The following is a 27835-nucleotide window of genomic DNA, read 5'->3' on the forward strand; positions in this document are numbered from 1 at the left end:
TCTATCAGAGCCTGTGGCTGGTGGGGCTGCAGTGGTGCAAGCTGTGCCTGGGTAGCAGGAGCAGAGCTGGAGGGAATAAAACTGGGCCTCGGGATCTGGTCCAGGTGCTGTAAAATCTAGAGCAGAGATTCTCAAACTTTAGAGGTAAAAATAACATGAGGAGTTGGTTCAATGCAGATTCCTGGGTCTCCCTTCCCCCCTAGACTTTCTGATTCAATCTCTGGAAATGAGGCCCACCACATTACACTTCGAACACACTCCTTAAGTGATTTGTGCGGTCAGATGAACTATACTTGGAGGAGAACAGATTGAAATTCTGAAGTTCTTTAATCTCCAATGCCTGTAATGAGCAGAGCTGCCCTACATGTTCCTTGGCAGTGCCCCAAAAGATCAGGCGGTGAGGCATGGCTCTTTGAAGAATGTTTCAGCTGAGACCTGCAGAATCGGAAGGAGACAGCCAGGAGAAGGGCCAGAGCAAGAGCATAGAGAAGAAACAGGAAGTTTACAAACAGAGTGGCACACAAAATGGGGAAGAGATGGGGTTGGAAATGTGGGCTCCCCTCCAGGGGGAACCCCTGCAGGACAGCCAGGAGGGGGTATGTGTGTGGTGACAGAACAGAAATGGGTGCTATGCTCTGAACGTACCCATCACCATGCATCTTTGCACCTTTCCTCTACTTACTCCCGGAAGAGGATCTTTTGGGTACTTTGTTACTCATTTGCACTTGTGTCATCTCTGGCTGTGGCAGAAGGGCCAAACTCTTGGTTTAAGGCATTAACTCTGCAGGCGAGAAGACGCTTTTTAACAGGATAAACTTTCAGGCAGAAATTATAGTGGGTATGCAGCTGCCCATCCCTTCATCTGATCATCCTCCTGATTTTTCAATCTTGCAAATATTTATTAAGTACCCACTGTGTGCTTTGCCAGGAACTAAATTAGAGCCTGGGGATTTAATGGTGGGCAGGACACAATTCTACCTTCAAAGATCTTACAAGTCCAATGATAGAAACCGTCCTAAATGGGACACTTGCCTGTCCAGGTTTCTGGAAGTGTCCACTAAGCTGAAATTGGATAGTTAGCCAGTAAGGAGCCATGAGTGTAAGAGAAAGAGCAGGGTACTGGGGAAATCCCACCCTGCTCGCCCCCAAGCCAGGCTGTCAGTATTACAGCTGCAGTTTTCATTTGCAAAGCCTGAAGGATGGGCTGCTCAGACTCCTGGCTCCAACCTCATGACACACAAAATAAGCACTTCTTTTTTTCTATCACCATTGCCTCAGCCATCGTCCTGCAGAACTGTCACCTTTGACGCAGAGCCTGAGGTGTCCGTTGAGGTGGTAGATGAGGGGTTGACTGTAAGGAAGGAAGCTTTCTAAGCCCTTTCTGTCTGATCTTGGCCTGACTCCCACAGGACTTCACCATGACCCTGTACCTGCGGCACTACTGGAAGGACGAGAGGCTGGCCTTCCCCAGCACCAGCAACAAGAGCATGACCTTTGACGGCCGGCTGGTAAAAAAGATCTGGGTCCCTGATGTCTTCTTCGTTCACTCCAAAAGGTCATTCACCCATGACACCACCACTGACAACATCATGCTGAGGGTGTTCCCAGATGGGCATGTGCTGTACAGCATGAGGTAACTTTGTCCAATACCATCCTAATATGTGTCCTCAGTCTCTTTGGCCCTGAAGAGTTTGTCACTGAGGTTGAGTCTGTGGGCTCCATGGGATGGCATGAACTATCTGATGACAGAACTCTCTAAGATGAAATGGTCACCCTGGTAGCTGGTGACTTCCCTGTCATCGGGGTTCTTAAGCCTGGGTTAGGAGACATTTGAGTCTCAATGAATTGAGAGAGACAATGACCTTCTATGTACCTTCCACCCGAGAGCTTATAACGCTAGTTTACTGGTAATAAATATTTAAAAATATAACAATAGCTACTGTTTATTGAGTGCTTGCTGCAGATTGGCTTCTGGGATAACTTGAGTGATTACACTGTCTTATTCCTTATCTTCCTGGCCTACTTGTGTAGTTCACCAGAATTAGAAGCTAATAGCCTTGGATCGGACAGGCAGAGGTGATAGTGGTAAAGGGAGCGTAACCTCCCAGGCATCTCTGGGGGAAGTGGCTTGAGGCCTGAAAGCAGTGCCCAGAAAAAGGTGCAGGTGAGCCATTAGCAGGCAGCACCCTCGGTAGCCAGGATCCAGGCAGAGCACCAATAACATCTCGTACACAAGACAAAGCTAAAAGTTAAGGGCCTGTAACTTAGATACCTGGGTTTCCAAACTTCTGAAGCAGACACGAGGTGGCAGCTGCTGTTGGTCGGGTGTGTGTTCTTCCTTGCTCTGAGTAATAACCAGCTGCATGAGCCAACACGCGTTTTTGGGTTTCTAGGATTACGGTCACCGCCATGTGCAACATGGACTTCAGCCATTTTCCCCTGGACTCCCAGACCTGTTCTTTGGAGCTGGAAAGCTGTAAGTATCAGTATTCCTCATGACAAATCTTTGCCTTATTCTCTCTCCGATCTTTGTGTCATTGTAGTAACCATGCGACAGAGTACAGCCTGCCAGTGTGAAGACCTATTCACTCCCGGGCTGGCGTAGGATTTTCCTGTTGCTTCAGCTGGCGTCAGAAGAAAGGAGTCCAATTCACTTGTTTTCTTTCCCTCAAAGATGCGTATACAGACAAGGAGCTGATGCTGTACTGGAAGAATGGGGACGAGTCCCTGAAAACAGATGAGAAGATCTCCCTGTCTCAGTTTCTCATTCAGAAATTTCACACCACTTCCAGACTGGCTTTCTACAGCAGCACAGGTAGCTAACTTTTGTGGTCTGATGCAAATGTAGAAGAAAATGCATTAGAATTCTTCTTCAGCCTTAATGTAATGAAAAAACATTCTTCTTACTAAAATAATTCATAATCCTCCAACACATAAACAGAACTTAAAGAGTAAAAAAGTTGCTGCCCTCTGAAATCCCGTGGCCAAATGTCTTCATTGCTAATAATTTAGCAAACATCTTTGCAGACATCTTGCTTTAATTATGTAATTTCACAAATGTGGGGTCATATTTACATGCTGTTCAATAATCTGATTCATTTGAATTAATGATATGGGCAGATAGCTTTCCCAGACAATGTATTTATGACCTGTAGTTAGATCTATAGATTCATTTGTAATGCTAGTGTAACTTGGCCCCTGGGTCATATTTGAAGTTTTGAGAGTATCCGTTTGCCAGCTCTTCTCTAATCTCACCATTAGCTCTTCGTGTTAGTTTCCTAGGACTATCATAACAAAGTGCCACAAACTGGGTGCTTGAAACAACAAATTTATTTGCTTGCATTACTGGAGGCTGGAAGTCTGAGGGCCATGCTCCTTCTGAAGGATCCGGAGGGGAAACCTTTTCTGCCTCTTACTAGTTCCTGGTGGTTGCCAATCTCTCCAATCTCTGCCTGCACTGGCACACAGCATTCTTCCTGTGTCTCCGTATCTTCATAAGGTGTTGTCTCTGTCTCTGACCTTATCTAGGTCCAAATTTCTCTCTTCTCTAAGGACACCAGTCATTGGATTATGGCCCTCTGAATCAAATATGACCTCACCTTATCTTGATTACATGTACAAAGATCCTATTTGAAAATCAGGTCAGGTTCACAGGTACTGAGAATAAGGACTTCAACATATCTTTCTGGGGGACACAATTCAACCCACAACAGCTCTACAGTACCGACAGGACCCTCAAGGACTTCTCTCTTTATCACCCTTTGTCCCAGTGCTGAGACGCCTAGGCCCTTCGGTGGGAAGCTTTTGTAGCACTGTCTGTCCCTGCATGGCCTCCATCTCCCCACGCACCTGCCCTCTCCCACACCCCTGTCTACAACATCAAACACTGGAAAAGAGTGAGCCCAGCCAATGCTGTGTGGGTGTTGCGATCGCCTAAGCCTGCTTCACTGTATGTCCACAGTGCTCACCCTCATCCCTATCTTTTCTTTCACGCTGATCTGTATTGCCACACAATTTTCTCCTAGATTCTTGGCAAGTTCAAATAAACTCTTTTTCTAAAACCATTATTAAGGGTGTCTTATGTAGGTTTTATCATGTGCCACTGTTTTGAGTACTTTATATGAATTCACTGATTTCTACCCAACAAACCTCTGATGTAGACGTTATCCTCGGTTTACAGAAAACTGAGACTAGGAGGAATTGTTCATTGAAATTGCACAGATGCTAAGTGGCCAGGAAATCTGCCTTAGTCACTATGTATACCCCTCTTAGATGTTTTCTATGTTGGAATAGAGTGCTCGTTTTTTGTTTATTTATTTGTTTTTTTCCCCATTCGAAACTATCTGGAGTCCAGATTAAAATGCATCTTCTGCACCCATTATTACTATGTATCAACAAGCGGGTTTATCATCCCACCCCACAGGGTCTGTGATGTCACCCAAGAGTGCGCTGTTTGGAACATGGAGTGTACATTTTCAAAGCTCCTAGTTCCTTCCTTGTGTTTCCAAGGCAACTCTCCCTGGTTTCCTTAGACAGAAGGAAAGAAAGGATAATAGAATAGTCTTTCATGAAATAAAAGCAGCTCTTAGCCCTTCTAGAAAGACCCTGTGCAAACCTAAGGAACAATGTGATTTGCTTCATGGATGCCAATTTAAGCTGATGAGATTGGACAAAGGTTGTAGGATGAATAAATGTTTAGTAATTTCTGTCATATTTGAAGATCACTTTCTATTTATCCACTCCACTAAAAGCTCCTGCCTCATTCAAACAACTCATGGGCCTACACAGCAACCACATATCAAGCTTATCTGACCCATCCTACTATTCCATCTTCTCCCTATGGACCCAACCCTTCCCCAGTACTACTTTTTCACTCCAGCCAAATGGCTTTCATCCCTTCAGCAGCATTTCTGCAGTGCAGCCTGAGGTCCACTTGCATCCAAACCACCAAAGGAGTGCATTCAATAAGCAGATTTCTGGGCCCCACTGCAGCTACTGCGTCAGTATCTTAGGTGGTGGAACCCAGGAATCTGCATGTTTAATGCATAATGTTTATGCACATTAAAGTTTAAAGACCATTGCTTTTAGCCAATGTGGTTCTCCAAGCACAGTGCTCAGACCAGCAGCATTAGTATCACCTGGGAACTCTCGAAGATGAGCCCAGCGATCTGTCTTAACAAGTCCTCCAGGGAATAGTGTCCCTAGATTGCTGAGCCCATCCCTCACATTTTCTCTTCAGTAGGTCCCATTGGGCCCTGAAATTTGCATTTCTAACGAGTTCCCAGTGATACCTTTGCTGTTGGTCCAGGAACACTACTTTGAGAACCACTGCTCTAAGTTAATGTTTCTCAACACTGGCAGTGCATTAGAATGACCTGGGGAACCATTGTATTATTGCTGGCTAGTACTTTTTTCTTGTGGTATATATATATATATATACACATAGACACACACATATGTATATATATATACATATATATGTGTATATATATATATACACATATATATGGCCAAAAAAATGTATACACATTTTAAGAGATGTTAACACTTTGGTCAACGTTGCTCAAGCAGTAGTTCGCCATAATTAGAAGAGCCTGGACGCTGATGGTAACCACTTTGAGCACCTCTTGTAATGGCAGAAGTCAAATGTGACTCATATTCATCTTTTGCTATCAGTATATATTGAATATTGCAATTTTAATAGTTTTTTCCTTTCTTAAAATGTGTATACATTTTTCGCCACCCTCTGTGTGTGTGTGTGTGTGTGTGTGTGTGTGTGTGTGTGTGTGTATAAAACACAAAATTTATCATTTTAGCCATTTTAAGTGTTCAATTTACTGGCATTAATTACATCCATATTGTTGTGCAACCATCATCATTATCCATTTCTGGAACTCGTTCATCATCACAAACAGAAACTCTGCACCCATTAAACAGTAACTCCCCATGCCTCCCTCCTCTAGCCCCTAGGAACCTCTATTCTATTTCTGTCTCTATGAATGTGACTATTTTAGGTACCTCACATAAGTGAAATCATTTAGTTGTCCTTTTGTGACTGCCTATTTCACCTATCATAATGGTTTTAAGGTTCACCCATGTTGAAGCATGTGTAAGAATTCCTTTCCTTTTTAAGGCTGAATAATATTCTATTGTGTGGATTATATTTATCCATTCATCTGCAGATAGACATTGAGTTGTTTCCACCTGTTGGCTATTGTGAACATTGCTGCTATGAACCTGGGGAGTTTTTAAAACATGCCTGTGCCGAGGCTCCACCCCAGACCCGTTAAGTCAGAATCTCTCTGGGATAGAGCTTTGGAGAGAAGCAAAGCTCCCAGAGGTCCTCTCATGCAGCCAGGCTGAGAGTCACTGTCCTCAGCCTGCAGCGCTCACTCCTGTCTCTGAGCCTCTCCTCTTCCTGTCCACTTGTCCAGCTTACACTCACCTCCTCCAGGAGGTCTTTCTTAATTATCCCAGCCAATAGTCATTCAGGTCAAAGCACTCACTGCTTCTACAGATGGACATTTTAGCACTTAGATGTACACTGTTCTATGTCTTGAACACTTTCATCCTGTGGGACTTCCATGCACTTCCTTGAAAATCCCTGAGGGTGGGAACCAAGATCTAGATCTCTCTATCCCCTTCAGGCCCTAGCAGTGTTCCCACTTGGAGGCCCTCACGGGCTACTGCTGACTTGAAAAGATACTGTGTGAGAGCAGCCCTGGACTGGGCATGCGAGACCCAGGCTACGACCCAACTTCATCCTGACCGAGGCCGAAGTCTTAGACATGTGTCTGGGAGTCTCCTCATGTCCCAAATAAGAGGGTTAGTGTAGGGTGTCTTTCAATTATTTACATAACACCATTACGACATTTGTCTTCATACCACCCATGCTGTCATTGACTTAATTTTTTTCTTTAAGTCAACTCCCCTCTTATACTTGATTTTGAAAAGGAATTTTACATCACTATACTCAATGGGAAACTGGTCTCATTTGCCATAAATAGAAGATGGCTTTAATAACAAATGTAATGAACACAAGCAAAAAAGTATCCACCTCTGTACCCCTGAGATCATCTTGTTGTACACCCTCGTGTGTAGCCCACACTTTGAGACACAGAGTGGGACCATCTCTGAGTTGTGACGTTTTCGGGTAAGGCTGGGCTGAGATGCAAGTGGGGTGGGGTGTGTACACAGCTCCCGTCTACATTACACGTTCACACTGTCCTTGACACCATCTTTGGTCCCAGTGGTTGGGATCAGTTGAAACATTACGATTGCAATTATTTTTATAACCATTAATCGGTGATTCTCAAATTGTCATAATGAAATAGATAATATCTATATCCTCATTCCCCTCACCCCTGAGGAATGAGCAAATGGTAAATAACTTGCACAAGATGAATGGAGTGTATGAAGTAGAACTGACGTCAGACCTCAGAATCATGTGAACGCCCCATTTCTTCTTGTGATGAATGTGGTGATTGACTGAGCTGACCAATCCCACAATAACGGGGACAGTGACAAGAGCCCAGCTCTGCTGGCTCCTGCCTCAGTGGTATTGGCTTCAACAAAATAGAACCAGCCCAACTTCTTACGCTCCTGAGCAGCGAGTCACTCAGGAAATGTGGCTGTGGTTTGCAAACAACAAACACCAAACAACTAAACCTCAATTTAGTTCTCCCTTTCCCCAAAATGCTGTGAAGAGAAGCTAATACTGACTAAAACAGTGAATGCACTATTTACTGGTGAGATATTTATTTATAGGAGAAAGGGCTTAGATTTTGGAAAAGAAATGTATTATACAAAGTCACTTGGTCATTCATGTTTAACTTTCTGCTGAAAAGGAGAGCAACGTCAGGACAGGAAGGTTCCCGGGGGATGGGGTTTGTTTTTGCCGCTCAGATTAAACCTCACTGGCTTCTTCCTGTGCCCCCCAGGCTGGTACAACCGTCTGTACATTAACTTCACGCTGCGTCGCCATATCTTCTTCTTCTTGCTCCAAACCTATTTCCCTGCCACCCTGATGGTCATGCTGTCCTGGGTGTCCTTCTGGATAGACCGCAGAGCTGTGCCTGCCAGAGTGTCACTGGGTAAAAGCATTTGCTAAAGCGTCGTAGGGTGGTTGTTTTTCCAACTGGTGACTATGTAAAGAAAAAGTAAAACCATTATTCACAGGTCTTAACTGAGGGGCTGTCACAGTCAGAAGGAAGAAACTTTCCTCCTGCTTCTTATCCTCACCATTCCCATGCTGCCCTCGGTTTCCTAGGCTACATTATGAAAACCACAGGGAGCTAAAACAACATCAACGCTGCTTGAATAATGTCAAAAAGATAGAGCCTATTTGGGGTATAGACTTCTGCTACCAGCAGTTTTAGAGCTCAGTACTTCAATAAATAAGACAATTCGACAAATGCCAAAAACGTATTCTGTAAATACCAGAACTTTCTTTGTTGGCCCTTATTTAGACAGACAGAGTTTGGAGGCAGGGACTATGGTAGGCGATTTCTGGGAAGGAGAGGACTGTACTCCCTGGAATTGTGGTTTTAGTCCTTAGCAGACCCTGAATTCTGGAGTGAATGTTTACAAGTCGTCATTTGTGCAAAATCAGGCTGGGCCCTGAGAAATGTGAGCCTTTGACCAGCAAAGCACAGGGAGGAAACTAGCATGATAGGCTTCCAGGAATTTCCACAGTCTTCATAAACATGACTTAGATGAGGAAGCATGTGTTCATTCCTTGAGGTTTGGAAAGGTTCCTTTAGAGGTATCTTTTAGTCACCATTTCATTTTATTTTATTTTATTTTATTTTATTTTATTTTATTTTTTATCAGAGATCACATATATACAAACAGGATTATTAACAATTGCAGAGAGGCCCTAAGATCTTACAATTACCCCCACAATTGCAAAGAGGCTGGAATAAAGGGTGGGAGGTCTGGCTTGAGAATTAGCGGTTTGGTGTTAAAAGTGTCTCTTTTTCCTTCAGTTACCTCAGCCTCAGGCATTCCTGGTTATAAGTGGATTATAGATGGGTGGAACTCCCTTTTCTATAAACTATCAATTTAGTTCCCTCAGGAGACCAGGTTTCCTCATCTTCTAGTTGTATTTAGGCCAAACCTCAGAAGAAAAGAAGACCAGGCACCATGATTTTTAGTCTGAGGGTCAAATTTGTCCCAATGTTTCAAGATGCAATCCAGGAGGGTGGAGGCACGTGAGGGCTGATTGACCATTCTCCAGGCTGGCTCACCAAAATATGTTACTGGAGAGTGTTGAGCAGGTCTCACAGGGAAGGGACCCTGGACCAACGTCTCAAGAGCTTAAAATGGTTCCCTGCCACGTGGAACTCTTATTTTATTTTTTTAAGGAGGGCGCAGCTCACAGTGGCCCATATGGGGATCGAACCAGCAACCTTACTGTTATTAGCACCACACTCTAACCAACTGAGCTAACTGGCCACCCCTAGTCACTGTTTTAAATTCCACATCTGAACAGATTCTTTCTGGAGCACTGCTGATCTTGTCAGCCACATGACAGAATCCCAGGGTCCGAAGGCACTTAAAGTGAAAGAAGACAAATAGCCAGTTAGCCAGAACAGCCTGGCTTCTTCTTCGCACACCTCTAGGGGGTGGAAATATGCCCGGGGAATTTCTCATTCAATTTAAGAGATAAAGAGTGTAAAATGATGACTTAGTGAAATGTGAGCGTGTGTGTGTGTGTGTGGGGGGGGATAGTTCTGTACCCTCATCAGCGGCTAAACTAAAGCTGGATATTTGCAGGTATCACCACGGTGTTGACCATGTCCACCATCATCACAGGCGTGAACGCCTCCATGCCCCGCGTCTCCTACATCAAGGCCGTGGACATCTACCTCTGGGTCAGCTTCGTGTTTGTGTTCCTCTCGGTGCTGGAGTACGCAGCTGTCAACTACCTGACCACGGTGCAGGAGCGGAAGGAACGGAAGCTGCAGGAGAAGGTGAGTTTAGTTTATTCCTTTGTCTGAGCTTATACTTCAGTGGGATGAGAATTGGGGTAGAGGATGTTGCATGTAGAAAAGGGAGAGGTTAACCTAGAAGGAGAAGGACGCATTTTAGAATAGGTTCTAACTTCTACCACAAAAGATCCCAGAAAGCAGAAAGTCTTTGGACAAAGACTGGGAGTAGGAAGATGGTAGAGTTTTGTTGGCCAGTTGAACCATTTAAAAACACATTGCAGGCACCACGGCCCTGTAACCTGACATGTAACTCTTTAGAATAAGGACACTCTCCTGCCTAATCAGTTTTTGATTCATGCACAAAGAGGTGGAGTCCCATAACTGAAATCAGAGTGGGGGTTTAAAGTCCTAACTCTGACACCAGCTGTGTGACCTCAGGAGAATTGTATAGCTTCTCTGGGTTTTAGTTTTTGCCTCTGCAATTGAGGGCATTTGGAGTAAATCGTGGTTCTAGACCGTGGCTACATAGTAGAATCACCCAGGGCCTTTAAATTAATCTAGAGGGGAGCGTGGGCAAGTCCATTTTAAAGAGCTTCCCAGGTGATTCTAACATGCAGCCAGGGTAGAGAATCGTTGGGCTAAGTGATATCTGGGGATCCTTCAAGCTCTGCCTTTCTGTGATTCTGAGTAACCATGGAGCTTTACTCTCAATTCAGGCCACTCTAACAAGGCCCGAACGTGCCTGACACCTCCCCTTGTGTTTGCTGCTCACAGTTTCCATGCATGTGTGGAATGTTTCACTCAAGAACCATGATGTTGGATGGAAGCTACAGTGAGTCTGAGGGCAATAGCCTGGCTGGGTACCCAAGAAGCCATATTCCGACAGAAGAAGAACGGCAAGACAAAATAGTGGTCCACCTGGCCCTGAGCAATGAAGCTAACTCCTCTAGGAAGAAGGGGCTTCTGAAGGGCCAGATGGGTCTTCGCATCTTCCAGAACACCCACGCCATTGACAAATACTCCAGGTTGATATTCCCTGCCTCCTATATATTTTTCAACCTAATTTATTGGTCAGTGTTTTCCTAGGGGCTCCGGGCTGTACCTGGGAAAGGGCCTAGATATCCATGGGGCCTCGCCAGCCATCTACACATATACCTACTGACCACGCTCCCCTCACCAAACAGAGCAGCAGTGCTTGGACCCCCGAAAGCAGTGCCCCCTCCTGGAGGAACCCAGGAGTCCTCCAGTTGCCCTTCTCCCAATCCAATGGGCTGGCCCTTCATTCATGCTGTGCTATATCCCACTTCACGCCTCTCTGGGGCTGTCTTCTTCTGTTCTTGTGTCTGAACACGTTTGCAAGATTCCACCCCTCTTGTCCCCTGAGTACAAAAAGACTCAAATAGCCCCTAGATGTTCTGAGGCCCGTATGAAGCCTAGGATGCAGTTGTGAAGGAGAAGGGAAAATAAGGGCATTCTGCACAGAAGACAGGAAATTAGGATTTAAAATCGGAATAAACATCTGTAAAACCACACAACTGGATTAAACGCCTATCTAAAAAGGAAAAAAGCTCAGATGCCAGACAGGAAATGATTTGACTTGTGTGAGTCTGGCAACTTGCACGGTTTTGCAATATTAGAGGACATTATTCATTCACCCATCCATTCAGCCATTCATTAACTATTGAGTATCTACCCTGTGCCAAGTGCTGTGAAAATAAACAAATAGAAGTCTCTTTTCTCAGAGACCTCCGCTAAGCCTGTGCCCATTCTACATGTGGCAGAAAGTACTTCTGCTCTTTTCCTGCCCTGAATCCCCACGTACTACACAGACCAGTCTATCTGCTGATTCCTTTTTACTCCTAGGTCTGTCTAGAAAAGCATTTCCTGTCTCCTATGAGGCCCTCATGCAGCCAACTCAATGCTTTTCTCCTGTATGCTCCATGCAGGACGAGCCTAGTGCTGGGGAAAGGGACAGGGACTGGAGAATCAGTGACAGCAGAACTTGGTCTGGGGCAGAAGGAGACATGGGTCTGCTGTGGAAATCGGCATCACATGCTGTCCTATCTCCCTCTCTGGGCTTCTGCCCTAGCAGGCAGGTGTCCTCAACCATTCCTGTGTCCAAGCCGTGGGCCCTCCCCATGGGCCCCACTTATGCCAACGAGAAGTACCCCTCACCTTCGAATGATTTCTCCCTTGGCTTCCACAAGCTAGTGACTCTTTCCTCTAATGCAGCTAAGCTCAGATTAGGAAAGCAATCCGATTTACTGAATCTGCAGTAAATTGTGAGTGACCATTGCCCTCAACCCTTTTTAGGTGTTTGCTAGTTAACGTCAGAGAATCTCTCTGATTAGTAGAATTTCTGGAGGTATAGAGAACTTCCTTTTGAGAAGGGGCCTTTTCTTTAAATCGCAGCACTTTGATTAGAAGGCTGTTCTGGGGAAGTAGGTAGAAAATACCCACTTCAGATTGTTTGCTTCCTGGGGAAGTTGTTCTGTCCTTTTCCCCACTACCCCTGCCACCTTTCTGCTCAAGGTCTGGGTGTCTGGTCCTTTGGACAAGTGTAGGCAAATGGTACAGCAAAAGAGAGAGCATAACCCTGCCTTAAATCAAGTAATCGCTGGCCTGTGGCGTTTGCTCCACAGCTCATGGTTCCCAGGGATTCTTAGTTCCTGAGGCTTGGAGCACACATGGATACCAGAGCCTGCAGAAGTTTCAAGTCAGAAGCCGCAAATGCCTGATCCTTTCTCACTTACTCCCTCATTATGATTGACCATACAGTTGCTCTCTGCACCCCAGCTTCTCTGCTCCTTTCCCTGGGTCAGGCCCCCACCCACTCCCTCTGTTCCCACATACACTCCTTGTGTGACCGTCATCCCAGACACTGGCTTCACTACTTGACTGCCCATGTTGAGGGCCAGACGTACCACCTCTGGTCACCAGCCCTGATCTGCACTGTGGCCTCTAGTCTATTGGAACAGAAGCTGTGTGATTAGGGCCATGAGTCAAGTTGCTGAACGCTCAGTGGGACCAGCTCTGGGCAGCAATATGACATAGATTACCTTGGGCAACTGCAAGTTCAAGCGGTCCCCAAGACCACTCTCCAGTTTAATAATTCACTAGAAGTTTGGGGATTTGGAGAAGAAGAAATGTACATGTTACATGCACATATAGAAAAAGACATACTAGATCTGTGCTGTCGAATATAGTAGCCACTAACCATGTATCTATTTAAAGTTAAATAAAACAAAATTCAGTTCCTCAGTTGCATTAGCCCCATTTCAAGCGCTGTGTTCAGTAGGCACATCTGGCTAGTGGTTACTGTATTGGACAGTGCAGTTTGTAGAACATTTCCAGTCAGAAAGTACGTTAGTGCTACTGTAGATGAAGGGATCAGCCTGAGTGAAGGCATGAGAGGCAGGAAAATTTGGGATTGCAGGGTATAGGGTTTGTGGGGCAAGTCATCTGTTTTGGCTGGATCCTGCACTGTGGGAAGAGGAGGTGAGAGAGCCCCTTTTTCCACAACACTAGGGGTCGTGGCAGGTCCCCCATGTTAGTGCTAATGAGTACAGCTTCCCTTCCAAGGAGTTGTCTGGCTCAAGACCACTGGATTTCCCAGACCATACACAAATGAAGAAAGTGTGTAAACAAGGATAATTGGATGTTCCAGGCCATCTGGACTTGTCGAGAAACCTTTATTCTCTAGAGTCTCTCGTAAGCCACAGTGCTGCTCAAACAATGATAATTATGTGTCATTAAATATATCATATTGCTTTGGTTGTCTTACTTCATTTCAACACTGCTCTGCTTCTGGCTACGCGCACGTTGTCTTCATAAACTGAGGCTCATATAACATGGTAGCCTATTCATACTTAAAAAAATAAAGATGTATTTTGACTAGCTTATATATTTAATTGGAGTTAATTCTATAGGAAAATATATTTAACTGTAGTTAATTCTATAACAAACCTATGGGATCATAAGCGGCATTTTATCATGTGGGACCATGACACAATGTCACCATAGTATTTAGTGTTGCCTTGTTGCATTGTAATCGTCTGCATCTGCTTCACAGAAAATTAAAGGTGAAGAGGAGACAAGGAGGTAAAGGAGGTGAAGGCAGGAAGACAGAGGAAAAAAACGTAATTATTATCAGGGATCATTGAATGATTATTTCACTGAATCTAAGACGGTCAAATGTAAGATACACCCATATTTTATGTACCACTAAGACAGAAAAAATTCTGCTAATTAAATTATAGCATGCCAATGATTGTAAGATGAACCCTGATTTCGCCAATATTAAATTGTGAAAAATATGCATGTTAGAATAAAATAGGTATTATACAAAAACTATTGATCAGACATACTTCCTTGACACCAAGGAAACATTTATTACACGCTTGTCTTCATGGTCTTATACCCAGGTGGAGGCTGGGGGTGGTGGCAGATGAAGAAATGAATGGAAAACAACTTTCAGTCATTAAGAAGTTTACACTGTAGTGGCTGTGGTTCAAAAGAGGGAGAGATCACAGAATCTGAGGAGTAAATGCTGATTGTAGTAAATTTTGAGCCATGAATGGATATAATTTCAACTAGTAGAAAAGGAGGAGGAGGGATGATAACGTGGCAGAAGGAAAGCTCAGGTATGATCAGGAGACTGTGAACAGACACCCTATCAAATATATAGAAGTCTCGGCTTCTCATCCTTCTAGTTTCATGGCTCTGGTGTCAAAGGTCCTTCGAGGTTCATTCCATTTAAAATAAACCTGGGAAGACACTTGACTGGTCTGGTCTGGGTCACGTATGTCAAAGATGATCAAAACTGTGTGTAAGTTTAGAAAGTTAGAACTCTTCAAAAATATTGATTTGGTTCAATCCTTTTGTAAACATCTGCAGAAGGGAGAATATGAATTCAAAAAAATGGGAAGTGGTTTAGTTTGAGGGAAGCAATGGGTTAGGAAAATAATGGTAATAACAGTGGAGAAAGTTCATGTGAAGTTCAGTCATATGTGAGAGCCACAGCCTATGTGCTGGTGTGAACAGAGACTGGGAATCCAGGGGCAAGACTTATTCCCAGTGGAGAGTGAGGAGTTTGGGTCTGGCAAGCAAGTGGAGATGTTGAATAAAAAGTTATAAATGCTGGTCAGGGGCTGGAGGGAGGTAAAGATTTGGGACTACCCTCCTAGATGTGCTCAGTCAAAGTGGACAAAAGTCCTGAAGGAGAAAAACAGAAGAGAGGAGGTCTGTGGACAAGAGCTTGGAAATATACCAGGGGTGCCAAAAAATGTATATAAGTGGACACTTTGGTCATCGTTGCTCAAGCAGTAGTTTGTTGTACGTAATCAGAAGTATCTGGATGCTGATGGTAACCACTTTGAGCACCTCTTGTAATTGCAGAAGTCAAACATGACTTGTATTCATCTTTTGTTATTGGTATATATTGAGTATTACAATTTTAATACAGTTTTCCTTTCTTAAAATGTGTGGACTTTTTTTTTTGGCACCCTCTGTTTATCTAGGTGGGAATAGAAGGACTGATCAGAGAAAGTAGAAGGAGAACAAGAAGACTGTTGTGTTACAGAACCTGGGAAAAGGGAGACTCAAGTGGAGAAGGGTGGGATGTGAGCAAATAATGACCATTAAAATAGAGAAGGGCAAAGACTGTGAACAGATGTGGCAAGATGGAGGCCAGAGGACAGATGGGATCAAGTGCACAGTTAGACGGCTCTCTTTGGTAAAGAAGAGGGACCCTTCTCTCAATTACAAGTGATTTAGGTAGAGAGAAGGAAAAATGTTCAGAAAATATTCATTATGGAAAGACTATTTTAGACTTTTGTATTTTAGGAGGATTTAAAAATAATACTGTGGCATACGTGGCCTGAATGAGGGTTGTGGTCTCAATGGTTGTTTCCCCAAAGTATTATATTGGAATTTGGGAGACTGGTCCAAGAACGGTGTTTATAACTCTGTCATCAGGCCTATAGACAAGAGCTTGGGAAGCAACAGTTTTGAGAACTTGTACTATCCTTTGTCCCTGCTCACAATGGATGGGCACTGCCAGGAGAGAGTGTGGCGACTGCCTCAGCCATCACATAAGACAGGAGAACAGACATTAAAGCAACTGCAAAGGGCCAAGTATTGAGTGTGTTCTCTCTGCTTGTACCATGGTGATAGCGGGATGTATGGCTCCTAATTCAGTTCTCACATAAACCCCGCTGAGGTAGGAAGGATTTTCCCTACCACATACCCACTGAAGTGTGCTGCCTCCATAGTGTATTCAACACATCTAGGTAGGCAGAAGTTGCATGAAACAATTCATTTCTCATGGTATTTTCAGGGCAAAAGCGATTTATTCCCTTACTTAAATGAACTGAGAAAAGTTTGGAAACAGTAGAAAGAAAACCCCAAACAGGTCTGGATTGTGCTGAAACATATCAGCATGTAGGTGGAAATCCCTAGGGGAAACTTGGAGTTAGACTAGGACATACTCCTCGAGGCTGGAAGCTGGCCTGTTGATTGTCCAGCTCCTCAGGGCGGCCAGGATGAAGTATTATGGGTTCTCACCATCGGTGCTGCTGTAAGGGCGGGAAAAGTTTTCCTGGGCCCTCTTAGGGTCACTGGTGGGGGCTGGAAATTAAACTGAAAAGGACAGATTAACAGGAGAAAATAATACAAATTTATCTAAGTTTTACATGACACGAGAGCCTACATAAGGAAATAAAGACCCAAAGAAACAGTTAATCCTGAGTGCTTTTATGCTAGATTTGATGAAAAGTGGTAAGTTGTGGAAAAATACGATAGGACAAACAGTATGAGGTACGTGTAGAATAAGTTGGGGGAACTTAGCAGGGCCTGTTTGTTCAGGTTCCTCTCTGTGTCCCTCATCTTCAGACATATGTGTGTAAGGGTGCTTCTTTCCCCCAAATATAGGGAAGGCACCTCTCATATAAGGGTGATAACCTTCTTTAGGAGGTCAGAAGGTCCTTTTTGAACATGCCATTTCTCAAATTCCTTCAGCTTGAAATACTCAATAGGCCAACATGCCACATTTTGGTGTTGTGTGTCCTGAATCCCGTCACTGTGTAAATGGTATATTCATTTAATGAATGCAAAGCAGAATTCATAGACCCACCACCACCATTGGAGACTTCTTCCCTTTTCCATTTCATTGCAAAAGAACAGATGGCTGTGGCTGGGGAGATTAACACTGGATTGCAAGCAGCTGACACCCCCAGTCTGACACCCCCACTGCCCCCACCAATCGCTAGGAAATGTGACATGCATTAAAATGGTACCCACAAGGAAGGCTGTGTGCCCAACATGTGTCTGAGAGCGAGGGCACTGGCCTGTTTGCAGAAAGAGACCTATGTCCCAGTCTGTCCAACCTCCAGGGTCATCTGGTGAGAGTTCTCCCCAGTAGTATAAAAACATTTCCCATTAGCAGATTAGATAAAACACTCAATCCTCACCCGCAGATCTTCAGATGTCATTATGAAATGACATTTGGGTCAACCATTGAAAACTAGGTTTGGGATTTATTTTTTAAAACCTTGGCTGTAGTAAACCGTTGTTTAAAATGGTTTATGGTAATGAATGTTCTTCACTACCTTGTTCCTTTAGCTCAAGGCACCTTAAATCATAATGTGTGTATGAACAACCTGAGAATTGTGTTACAATGCAGATTCTGATAGTAGGTTTGGGAGGGGACCCAGGATGACTCATTCCTAACAAGCACCTAGGAGACGTCTATTGCTGGTATGCAGACCATGCTTCAGGTAGTGGGGCCTTAGGACCCCTGCTCATCATTTAAAGTTGAGCTCAACTGTTACCTCCTCTCTGTGACTCTTCCTGACATCTTCTCCCTCCCTTCCCACAGCAGAACTTATTATTGTCTCACCTGTGTTCCCAAAGCAGTTTATGCCTTTGTGCACTGAGGTGTGTGCATATATATGCACACACCTCAGCACAGATTATTATGCTATAGCACAGATATACATATATATATATATAAGTGTTGTGATTATTCTCCTTAATCTGTGCTCCCCAGTCCTGGCTGTGTGTTGGTCACTGAAAGAGCTTTTGAAAAAATCTCAGTGCCTGAGTTTCTGATTTTTTAGCAGTCCCATTCTTTTTTTTTTTTTTTTTTAATAAGACTTTTATTGAAGGCTGGTACTAAAGTCTGAAATAAATTTCTCTGTGAGAATATTGTCTCGACTTGGTTTGCATGTTTTGCAAAATGTGTTCCCTGGGACCCAAAGAGTTCTCTGGGGGGTGGTACTTCAGGTTTCTCTCTGCTGGTGGAAGATGGGAAAACAGGAATGAGCCAAGTGTGTGAAGACAAAGCAATGGACCCTGCCAGAGTGATCACAGTGAGGAAGAGAAGTCCACCCTTCCAATTTTCCCAATAACTTGTACATCCTAATCTTGGGCAAACCAATCATCAAACAAGGAATACTGAGCCTACTGTGAGAAGGGGCTTTTATAGGAACCCAATCCTTTAATCCTTTCAAGAACCTAGTAAGGGGGGTGGGGGGAGGGAGATGAGGGTAAGGGGGATCAAATATATGGTGATGGAAGGAGAACTGACTCTGGGTGTTGAACACACAATGGGAGATATAGATGATGTATTACAGAATTGTACACCTGAAATTATGTAATTTCATTAACAATTGTCACCCCAATAAATTAAAAAAAAAAAGAACCTAGTGAAGCAGGGCTTATAGGGGAGATAAGAGATAAAGATGGCAAATTATAGGACCAGGACTGGAAGTGGATTTCTGGCCCCAAGTTCTTGTCTCTTTTCACAGTTCCCTGCAAGAAAGCTGTGGGGTGCGAGACACAAAGGGCCTAAGTGAAGGCACCTTGCTTCCTGGTGGCATGGGTGAAATGGAGGTGTCAGGTGGGAGGGACCTGCGGGCACCAACCACCCACCAAGCTTTGGGTTTCTGCTCTGACATTGGATTTGCCCAAACAGCTTGGAGAATGCCTCTAGCCCCAGGTCCCGGTCCTCTGGTTGCCAATCATTTTTGGCCTCAGCCTTCACCCACTTCTTTTTTACCCTGTATTAAAGAATAAAATTTAACCAAGTAAAATTGAAGATCTAATTGGCTTTATTAAGTGATTCATGAATCAGGCAGCTTCCCATCTAGCAACTAGAAGGGCGCTCTGATTTTGTACAAAATGGAAGGATTTTATAGGCAGAAAGAGGGTGGGACTAAGAAGTGAAAAGAGTAGATTATTTCAGGAAAGGATACCTTCCCTTAGGGGGCTGCAGGGGGTCTTATTAAGCAAATTACCTCATTAGTGTTGATCAGGAAATTCCATTTTGATTGGTTTAAAATTCCACTCCTGAGAGAGACCGAAACTGCAGTTAGGTTTAGATTAGTAATTAAATTCTGATTTGATGACCTGGCTTAGCAAAAGTGACTCCATTTTGGCCTGTTGTTTCTCTTTTTACCACCTGCCACCTTTCCTTTTCCCTAAGAGAGCATCATTACTCTATGTCTGGTAGAAAGCTGGCAGCTGCTGGCACTGTATCTCCAGCTCTCCCCCAGGACTACCCTGCTGTGGCATTTGAAGGGCTGCAGAGTAGAGCATGGCACAAACCACTCCTCCTGAGAGCAGGAAGAGTGCATGTGGGTGAAAGCTGCAGCAGGGGATGTAATCACAGATGTAATAAGCCGTAGAATGGAAGGGTCCACAAGGCAGAAATTTTGTCTATTTTCTTAATTGCTGTATCTCAAGGTGTATAACAGTGCTTGGCACTTGGTAGAGGTTTAGTAAATATTTATGGAAGGGATGAATAAACAATTAGTCTTTATCAGTACCCGCTATGCGCTAGACACGGTGTGAGTGCTTCCCTTAATCATGTCATTTCCTGTTAGCTACTCTGATATTTTATTCATGTTCAGGGCAGAGGCAGGAGCCTGGAGATTAAAACAATCGATGTTGTTAGCTGTGTGACCTTGAGTAATTTACTTAATCTCTCTGAGCTTTAGTTTCTCTACCTGTAAAAAAAAAGGGGGGGGGGGGATTCTGGCCTCTAAGGGTGGATTTGAGGACTAAGCGAGTGAATGTGGCTAAAGTACTCAGCCTAGTGCCTGGTACAGAGAAAACGCAAAGTGATGAAGGAGAGGAAAAGGAGGAGAAGGAAAAGGAGAAGAAGGAAGAGGGGGAAGGAGGGTTGCCAACTTTTAACTTTGCCAAAAGAAAACATTTAAAACTGACCCACAACCCAAAATACCACTTTCATCTATAATCACAATCATTTCTAAAACAACAAAAATTGTAACACTGAAAATGTAGGACCTGATCTCAGAATACATGAACTCTTTAGCAAGAAAATCCAGGTTTTCACTTTATCCTGACATTGTCATCAAAGGACAGATGTAAACTTTGTCCTGGACCAGCCAGAACTTTTGAGGACATCCTTTCTAAGGGAGGACTCATTCTTCATTTCGCAGATGAGAAAACAGACCCAGAGAGCTTGCCTAATTTTTAAAGGAAAAGTGCTTACTTCTCCTGCCAGTTTATGGAATTCAAATTAGTTAATATTCATCAAATTACATGAAATGGGTGACAGCATGTGACCTGGGCTGAGATTTCTTCCTTTGACTAGAGATTTCATCCTCTGGCCCTCTGATCCCTTGGGACATCTGTGAGTACCAGACTTTGCTACTTCATGTGTTTTCTCTGAAGTTGGAATGATAAGGAACCCACCTCTCAGGAGTCTACTGAATCATGTTTTTCATTGAGTTTCCTAGACCATATTTCTGGCCTCAGGAAAATTCCTTCAAAAAAATTTGCTTGATGTTGTGGGGGTTCAGAACGAGCCACCCCAAGATGTGCTTCTATGGCATGAAGATTATTTTGAGCCAAAAGAAATTTTAGCTTCAGGCTCAAGAGAAACTTCTGCCTGTCTCTTGACTACCTGGAAGAAATTGAATTAGAGGCTTTGCCCATAATAAGAGATTATCATCAATAACACACCTATATGGCAGGGCAAACCTCTATTTACTAAACATCTGCTCTTCTTATTCTACAATGACTCTTTGAAGCCCCCAGGGCACCGTACCTCATCCCTAGCTCAGAATGTCCTGTACACACATGTTCCCTTTCTGCCTCTGAACCTCTTAGGCCTGTGGGGTCTCTGACTCTCTTGTGTACGTGGGGTCCCCATACATACGCATATATTAAATTTGGTTCTTTTCTCTTGCTAATCTGTCTCACATCTGTTTTATTATAAGGCCAGCCAGAAGAAATTTGAGGGTAGAGGAAAGTTTGTTCCTCTCCCACAATATAATTGGTTACCATCCAGATTTCTGCATTTGCTCTTGCTGAATGTCACCTGCACCAGTTTCAGTTAGATTCAGCTTCAAGCAAAAGAACATGGGCTTCAAAAGAAAGACGTCTGAAAGTGGCAATCCAGAACAGAATAGAAACTCTGCTCCATGAAGTCCTCAGGGACCAAAAAGTCAGGCTTTTTCCAGCTCACTGTTTGTTGCCTTAGGGTATGGGCCTTACCCTCATGGTCCACGATGGTGGCTCGAGCTCTAGCCATCATTTCTGCAATTGAAGAGGCAGGATGCTTAAAGGGATGAAGAAGGGGAAAGGGAGCATGCCAGCTATCTTTCAAGGAAAGTTCCAGGAGGCTGCCATGTACTTTTCATTAGCTGCAACTTGGTCCCATGGTCATATCTAGTGGCAAAGAATGCTGGGAAATGTATTTACTGTGAATAGGCATACACCTAACTAAAAACAGGAATTCTGGAAGAAAGGGAAAAACATATAGTGGAGGAAAGAGCAGTTCCTGCCATGCCACCCAAGAACACACCCACTTTTGTCCACGAAGCATCAGCTGAGAATTGTTAGGAGCGCACATCTAAGGACAACATGTTTACCTACTGCCTCTTCCCTCCTTTCTTCCCTCCCTCCCTCTCACCCAGATATCTTCTTGTTCCTATCTCAAGTGTGAAGCAGGCAGGTCAGAAATAAATGAGTCTTTCTAAAGCATTTTGTTGATGCCACGAGCTTCTGTTACAACTGAGCTCAAAGAAACTTAGAATGTTCCTGTGCCCAGAAATAGGACCTGGGCACGGAGTCCCTGCCATTGTTTATTTTAAAAGAGGACGGGATTTCTTCTCACCCCGTCCCCACCTCTGCCAATTTGGGGGGCAAGCAAATGGAGTCAACACAGCCAAGGCAATTCTCCTTGGGGCAGACTGTGAAGGCCCTAAACCCCAATCCCACTGACTGCACATGTATTGATTGGTGTGACCGTTCCCTGAGCTGCTCTCTCCAGAATCCTGTCCTTCCCACACTCAAAGGGGCCCTTGATTACTAGATTTAAGAGGGCAACACAAGGCCTCCTTGGTGATTCTTAGTCTTAGGGGTTTTTTTCTCAGGAGTGGTGATAGGTTTACCTTGAGTCACCCCAGTCCTGTTAGTCAACAATACTGCATTGTTTTGAGAGGTCCTGCTGGCTTAAAGGATGTAAATGTGACTACAGAGGAGAGGTTCTTCTGAGTTTGAATCTCTTTAAGAAATTGAGTCAGTAAGCAAATGTGATATAGGTGTGTTAAAAATAAGACTATCAGAGTGAGATAAATAGCTGGACTTTATTGTTCTCGAGATTCTTTTTTTTTAAACAAGTAATAAGACTACATTTAAAAATAACATTATGAATAACAATGTGTTACTAAACAGGTTTGCAATCTGGCTCATTTGTGCACCTGATATTCAGGTTACTGCTTACCTGAAAGTCATAATGTCAAGAACAAAAGCATCTTTTGTTTCTATAATATTATTCTGCTCTTGTCTATTGCATGTTAATCAATAGTTCACATGAATATGGGCATCTAAATAGTTGGCATGTCTAGTCATATCCGTATTTCTGGAAAAGATACCTTTTAATAAACTATTATTAGTTAACTGTTTACCTACAGCTGGCATCTTTTATTAAGGTATTATTTACATACAGTGAAATGCACAGATCTTAAATGTTAAGTGTATGTACGGTTCAAGGAGCTTTAACAAATGTGTATATGCGTTCACCTATCTTCCTATCGAGAGATAGAACATTTCTGACACTGGATAAATTTCTTTAACGTCCCATTTCCAGTCATTCCTATTTTCACTTCCTCCTGACCTCACAACCAAGGGTCAGTGTTCTATCACCATTAGATGTGTTTTGTCGTTTCTAAAACTCCATATAAATGAAATCGTAAAGTATGTACCCTTTTATGTCTGGCTTTTTTCACTGAACATTTCTGAGATGAATTCATGTTGTTGAATGTTTGTGTAGTTCATTCCTAGTTGCTGCTGAGTAAGTAAGTATCCCACTGTATGAAAAAAAACATGATTTCTTTACCCATTCTCCTGTTGATAGACATTTGGATTATTTCCAGTTTGGAGAAATAAAGCTTCTTATGATAGTTATAATAAATAATGTAAATAAACGATAAATGTATAACTCTGAATAAAGACACTGGCAGGTCTGCGCAATGTGAGTGGATGACTTAGCGCAGAAATGGGCTCGTCCAAAACAGATACTCAACTACAGCCCAGAGGCAGCAAACATACAGCTTGAAACTTGCTTGGGGTGGGTACAGAGGTGAGGGGGAAATCTGAAGAAGTTGGTGGGATAAAGCAAAGAATTACCAATTCATGCAGTTTTCAAAAGTTGTTATCTACCAATTGCAACCAAATGAAGAAAATAGGCTTGGTTTGAAAAATGCATGTTTACAATTTATAGATGATGGCTCTTAATAGCTTCATTTTCTAGTGGAGAAAATTCTTGGACTCTTAGTTTCTATATGTATAAAATGGAGGCACTGATTCCTACCTAGCCCATCTCACAGGGTAGTGGTGAGAAATGAAAGAGAGAATGTATGAAAAACATGTCAATGTAAAACTCTGCCACAGAGGAACACTTTATATGTGGCCTGTATTTTTTGTTTATGAACTCCTTTATTTCCCTAAGAACTAAGTACTGTTGTTATCATTCCCATTTTGCAGATGGAGAACTTGAGGCCTGGACAGGTTTACCTCCCAGAGGCCACACAGGTGTAAATGAGATGACCAGGATTTGAACCTCATTAGAACTGGCTCGAATCAGAGCTGTTACTCTTGTACTGTCTGCATTTCTAAAATGTCTATACCTCCTATAACCCACTTTACAGTAACTGTCTTCATCCACAGCCTATATTTCCTTGTGGCAGAATTGCTTTATTCAAATTCTTTGGCATGTTATCTACTAGGTATAACAGAAGAAAGCTGAAAGTTTGCCTAAAATCTTAATGATTTCCCATATTTGGTCTTCCTGGAAGTTAGCGGTGAGGTTGCTGGGTCAGCCATATTCTTAGTGCAAACTTTGTAATCAGAACGACCAACCTGAAGGAACAGATCCTGTGAGCTCCTACACATGGCTGTCTTTCCCAGGACTCACAGTGCAGTGTCCAACTGTGGTGGGGCATGCTCTGTGGCATTGGATGCTAAGAAGGTGACAACCTGTGCCCAAGGCCATTTGGCCATTTACTTGAATGTCTCTGTCTGACTGCCTGGACAGCGTGGCCCTCCTTCTTCTAGACTTCTCCAGCACATCAGGTTTAACCTCCTTCTGTCTGAGAGCTGTGGATAACTGAGTTGGAGAGGCACATTACATGACTGGATGGGGACTGGTGGGGATGGACAGAGCAGCATTTCTTTTTCTTTTCCATGTTAAAATTACTAGGGGACACTAATTAACACCTGTAAATTGACCTGAAAGTAAAGCATGGTTTTTAAGCAAAATAATCATGGGTGTCTAAAACTTACATGTCCCTACCATGGAGGTTTCAGAGCATGAGTTGTGGAAATGCTAAAATTAGGTAAAATTTAACTCAGCAATTCCTGAAAGTACTGAATAATCAACTCTAGAACAAACTGAGAAAACCATCTGTGCTGTTCTCTAGCATTTTCTACAGCACAATTAGAAGCAGAAGTCATGGAACCAAAGACCATATCACCAGGGATTGGACAGCTCTATCTTCACTATTGAATAAAACAGGCAGGATGTACCTAAATGAAACCAATAAAAACAAGGACCCCCTATGACTTTATAGCCACTTGGAGAAAGCAACCAAAACAAAAGAAACTATCTGGACCGGTTTTTCTGTTGGTAAATGATGGAGATTAACCTGGGAAGTCCCAACACCTTTCCCAACTGGAATAGTCATGATTCCAGAAGACCCCTAAGGTAAGGTCAGGCCACCAAAGATCAAGGATGCAATGCCCCCCAAACTTTTGATTTATGTTCACATCCAGACTGTCTTGGCTGTTTTCCTGATGTCATAGTAGGGTATGGAGCAAGATTCAGGGTGCTTTCAGAAGGGAAAGTCTAACCCTAATCCTCAGAGGCAGAAGGTGGACACCAATCTACAAAAATCATTCCTTTTACCGACTCTTAAAGATCTCCAGTGTTTTTTTTCCTCTCCTGAAAGAATCATCTGAGAAAACGGAGACAATGGAATACTCTGAGGCTTATTTTGTTTTTATTTTTCAGTAGGTTCAAAGAAAGAGTGGAATTCATGTTAACTTATTTTAAGAAATTATATGCAACTGAAGTTAATCTGTGAGTCAAGACAGTCACGTTGCTGAAACAAGTTAGATACTCGTACATTAAATTGAACAACTGTTATGTCCTTCTTTTCTCTTTTTTTAAAAATTAAGTTTATTGGGGTGACAATTGTTAGTAAAGTTACATAATTTCAGGTGTACAATTCTGTATTACATCGTCTATAAATCCCATTGTGTGTTCACCACCCAGAGTCACTTCTCCTTCCATCACCATATATTTGATCCCCCTTATCCTCATCTCCCACCGCCCACCCCCTTTACCCTCTGGTAACCACTAAACTATTGTCTGTGTCTATGAGTTTTTGTTTCTCATTTGTTTGTCTTGTTCTTTTGTTGTTTTTGGTTTACATACCACATATTAGTGAAATCATATGGTTCTCTGCTTTTTCTGTCTGATGTATTTCGCTTAGGATTATAATATCAAGATCCATCCATGTTGTCACAAATGGTCCTATTTCATCTTTTCTTACCACCGAATAGTATTCCGTTGTGTATGTATACCACAACTTCTTTATCCATTCATCTATCGAAGGACATTTTGGTTGTTTCCATGTCTTGGCCACTGTAAATAAATCTGCAATGAGCATTGGAGCACATGTGTCTTTATGGATAAATGTTTTCAGATTTTTTGGGTAGATACCCAGGAGAGGGATTGCTGGGTCATATGGTAATTCTATTCGTAATTTTTTGAGGAACCTCCACACTGCCTTCCATAGCGGCTGCACCAATCTGCATTCCTACCAACAGTGTATGAGGGTTCTTTTTTCTCCACAGCTTCTCCAACACTTGTTACTATTTGTCTTGTTGATGATAGCCATTCTGACTGAGGTGAGGTGATAGCTCATTGTGGTTTTTATTTGCATTTCTCTGATGATTAGTGATGTTGAGCAATTTTTCATATGTCTTTGCATTTGTATGTCCTCTTTGGAGAAATGTCTCTTCAGGTCCTCTGCCCATTTTTCAATTGGGTTGTTTGTTTTTTTGTTGTTGAATGTCCTTCTTTTCTGTTGCCCATGAGTTCAGTGTAAGCCTGTTTATTTTATTGTAAAATTAAATTAAATTCTTTCTTTTTTTCAAGAGATGATCAGTTCCAAATGTGGCTTCTCATTTAAAGAATTCATTTTTACTATCGCCAAAAACAAAATCCTTTATTTCACTCAAGTGAATCAGTTCCTCCAGTTGGCAGAGAATAATCTGAAACTGATTAACTAAAAGATCTGAGTTGTTATCAAATTGCCTTAGGCAATGTGTTAAGTAAGAAGATGGGGTGACAAAATCACTTTACTGACCAGTCATTTCAGGAAAGGGGAAGAGTACAGAGTACAGAGATCCTATGGGAAAGCATAGGATCTGGGATGAAAAGCACAATTTTTTCTATTTATTAATCATGTGTCCTGAAGAAAGTAACTCAATGTCTTAGGCCCTCAGTTTTGAAATGGAGGTAGCAACCTCTATACCACTTCAAAAGTTGGTTCTTGGAGCAAATGGAATAGTGGATATGAAAATGTGTTGTAGGGCAGACGGGTGGCTCAGTTGGTTAGAGCATAAGCTCTGGGCAACAGGGTTGCTGTTGGCTCATTCCCACATGAGCCAGCGAGCTGCGCCCTCCACAACTAGAATGAAGACAACGAGCTGCCTCTGAGCTGCCACTGAGCTCCTAGGTGGCCGGATGGCTCAGTTGGTTGGAGCATGTGCTCTCAACAGCAAGGTTGCTGGTTCAACTCCCTCAAAGGATGGTGGGCTGCACCCCCTGCAACTAAGATTGAACAACGGCAACTGGACTTGGAGCTGAGCTGCGCCCTCCACAACTAAGACTGAAAGGACAACAACTTGACTTGGAGCTGACGGATCTTGGGAAACTCACACTGTTCCTCAGTAAAGGCCTGGATATACACATTGGTCCCCAATAAAGTCCTGTTCCTCTTCCCCAATAAAAAAAGAAAGAAAGAAAATGTGTTGTAAATGCCAAAGGACTATACAGCTGCAGACTACTGCAATTATTCACCAGCAGGTGAGTGGCTCTGGGGACAAAAGAAGTCCCTGTATTTTGTATTCAGCCCTCAGACCACGTAATGCTGCTGAGGGACCCCCTCTTCCATCCTAGTAGACCTCATAAAGGGCTCCACATGGCCACTGACTTTAGGCCTAGATGATTTCACAGCATTTCCTCTTTTCCCCACAATGTCTGCCCCAGTAATTCTCCTGGACTGTGATAATCAGATCAAACTCCTTCTCGCGAAGTTATACTTGAACCTAGAAGGCTGTGTGTTTCAGTTAAAAACAGACTT

The 27835-nt window shown here is 43.1% G+C and overlaps 1 protein-coding gene across 1 annotated transcript in view; it reads left to right on the forward strand.

The window, feature by feature from the left end:
- Positions 1-13833, forward strand: part of GABRR2 (gamma-aminobutyric acid type A receptor subunit rho2) — a 32990-nt gene extending 19157 nt beyond the window's left edge. Inside the window, exons 4-9 of the mRNA XM_081036002.1 lie at positions 1410-1633; positions 2394-2476; positions 2675-2815; positions 7941-8093; positions 9778-9974; positions 10707-13833. Of these exons, the coding sequence (XP_080892128.1) occupies positions 1410-1633; positions 2394-2476; positions 2675-2815; positions 7941-8093; positions 9778-9974; positions 10707-11018 (1110 nt within the window). The 3' untranslated portion in view covers positions 11019-13833. The remainder of the gene's footprint in view (positions 1-1409; positions 1634-2393; positions 2477-2674; positions 2816-7940; positions 8094-9777; positions 9975-10706) is intronic.
- Positions 13834-27835: the final 14002 nt, after the last annotated feature.

The sequence above is a fragment of the Rhinolophus hipposideros genome, assembly GCF_964194185.1.
Source record: "Rhinolophus hipposideros genome assembly, chromosome: 3".
Lineage (NCBI taxonomy): Eukaryota > Metazoa > Chordata > Mammalia > Chiroptera > Rhinolophidae > Rhinolophus > Rhinolophus hipposideros.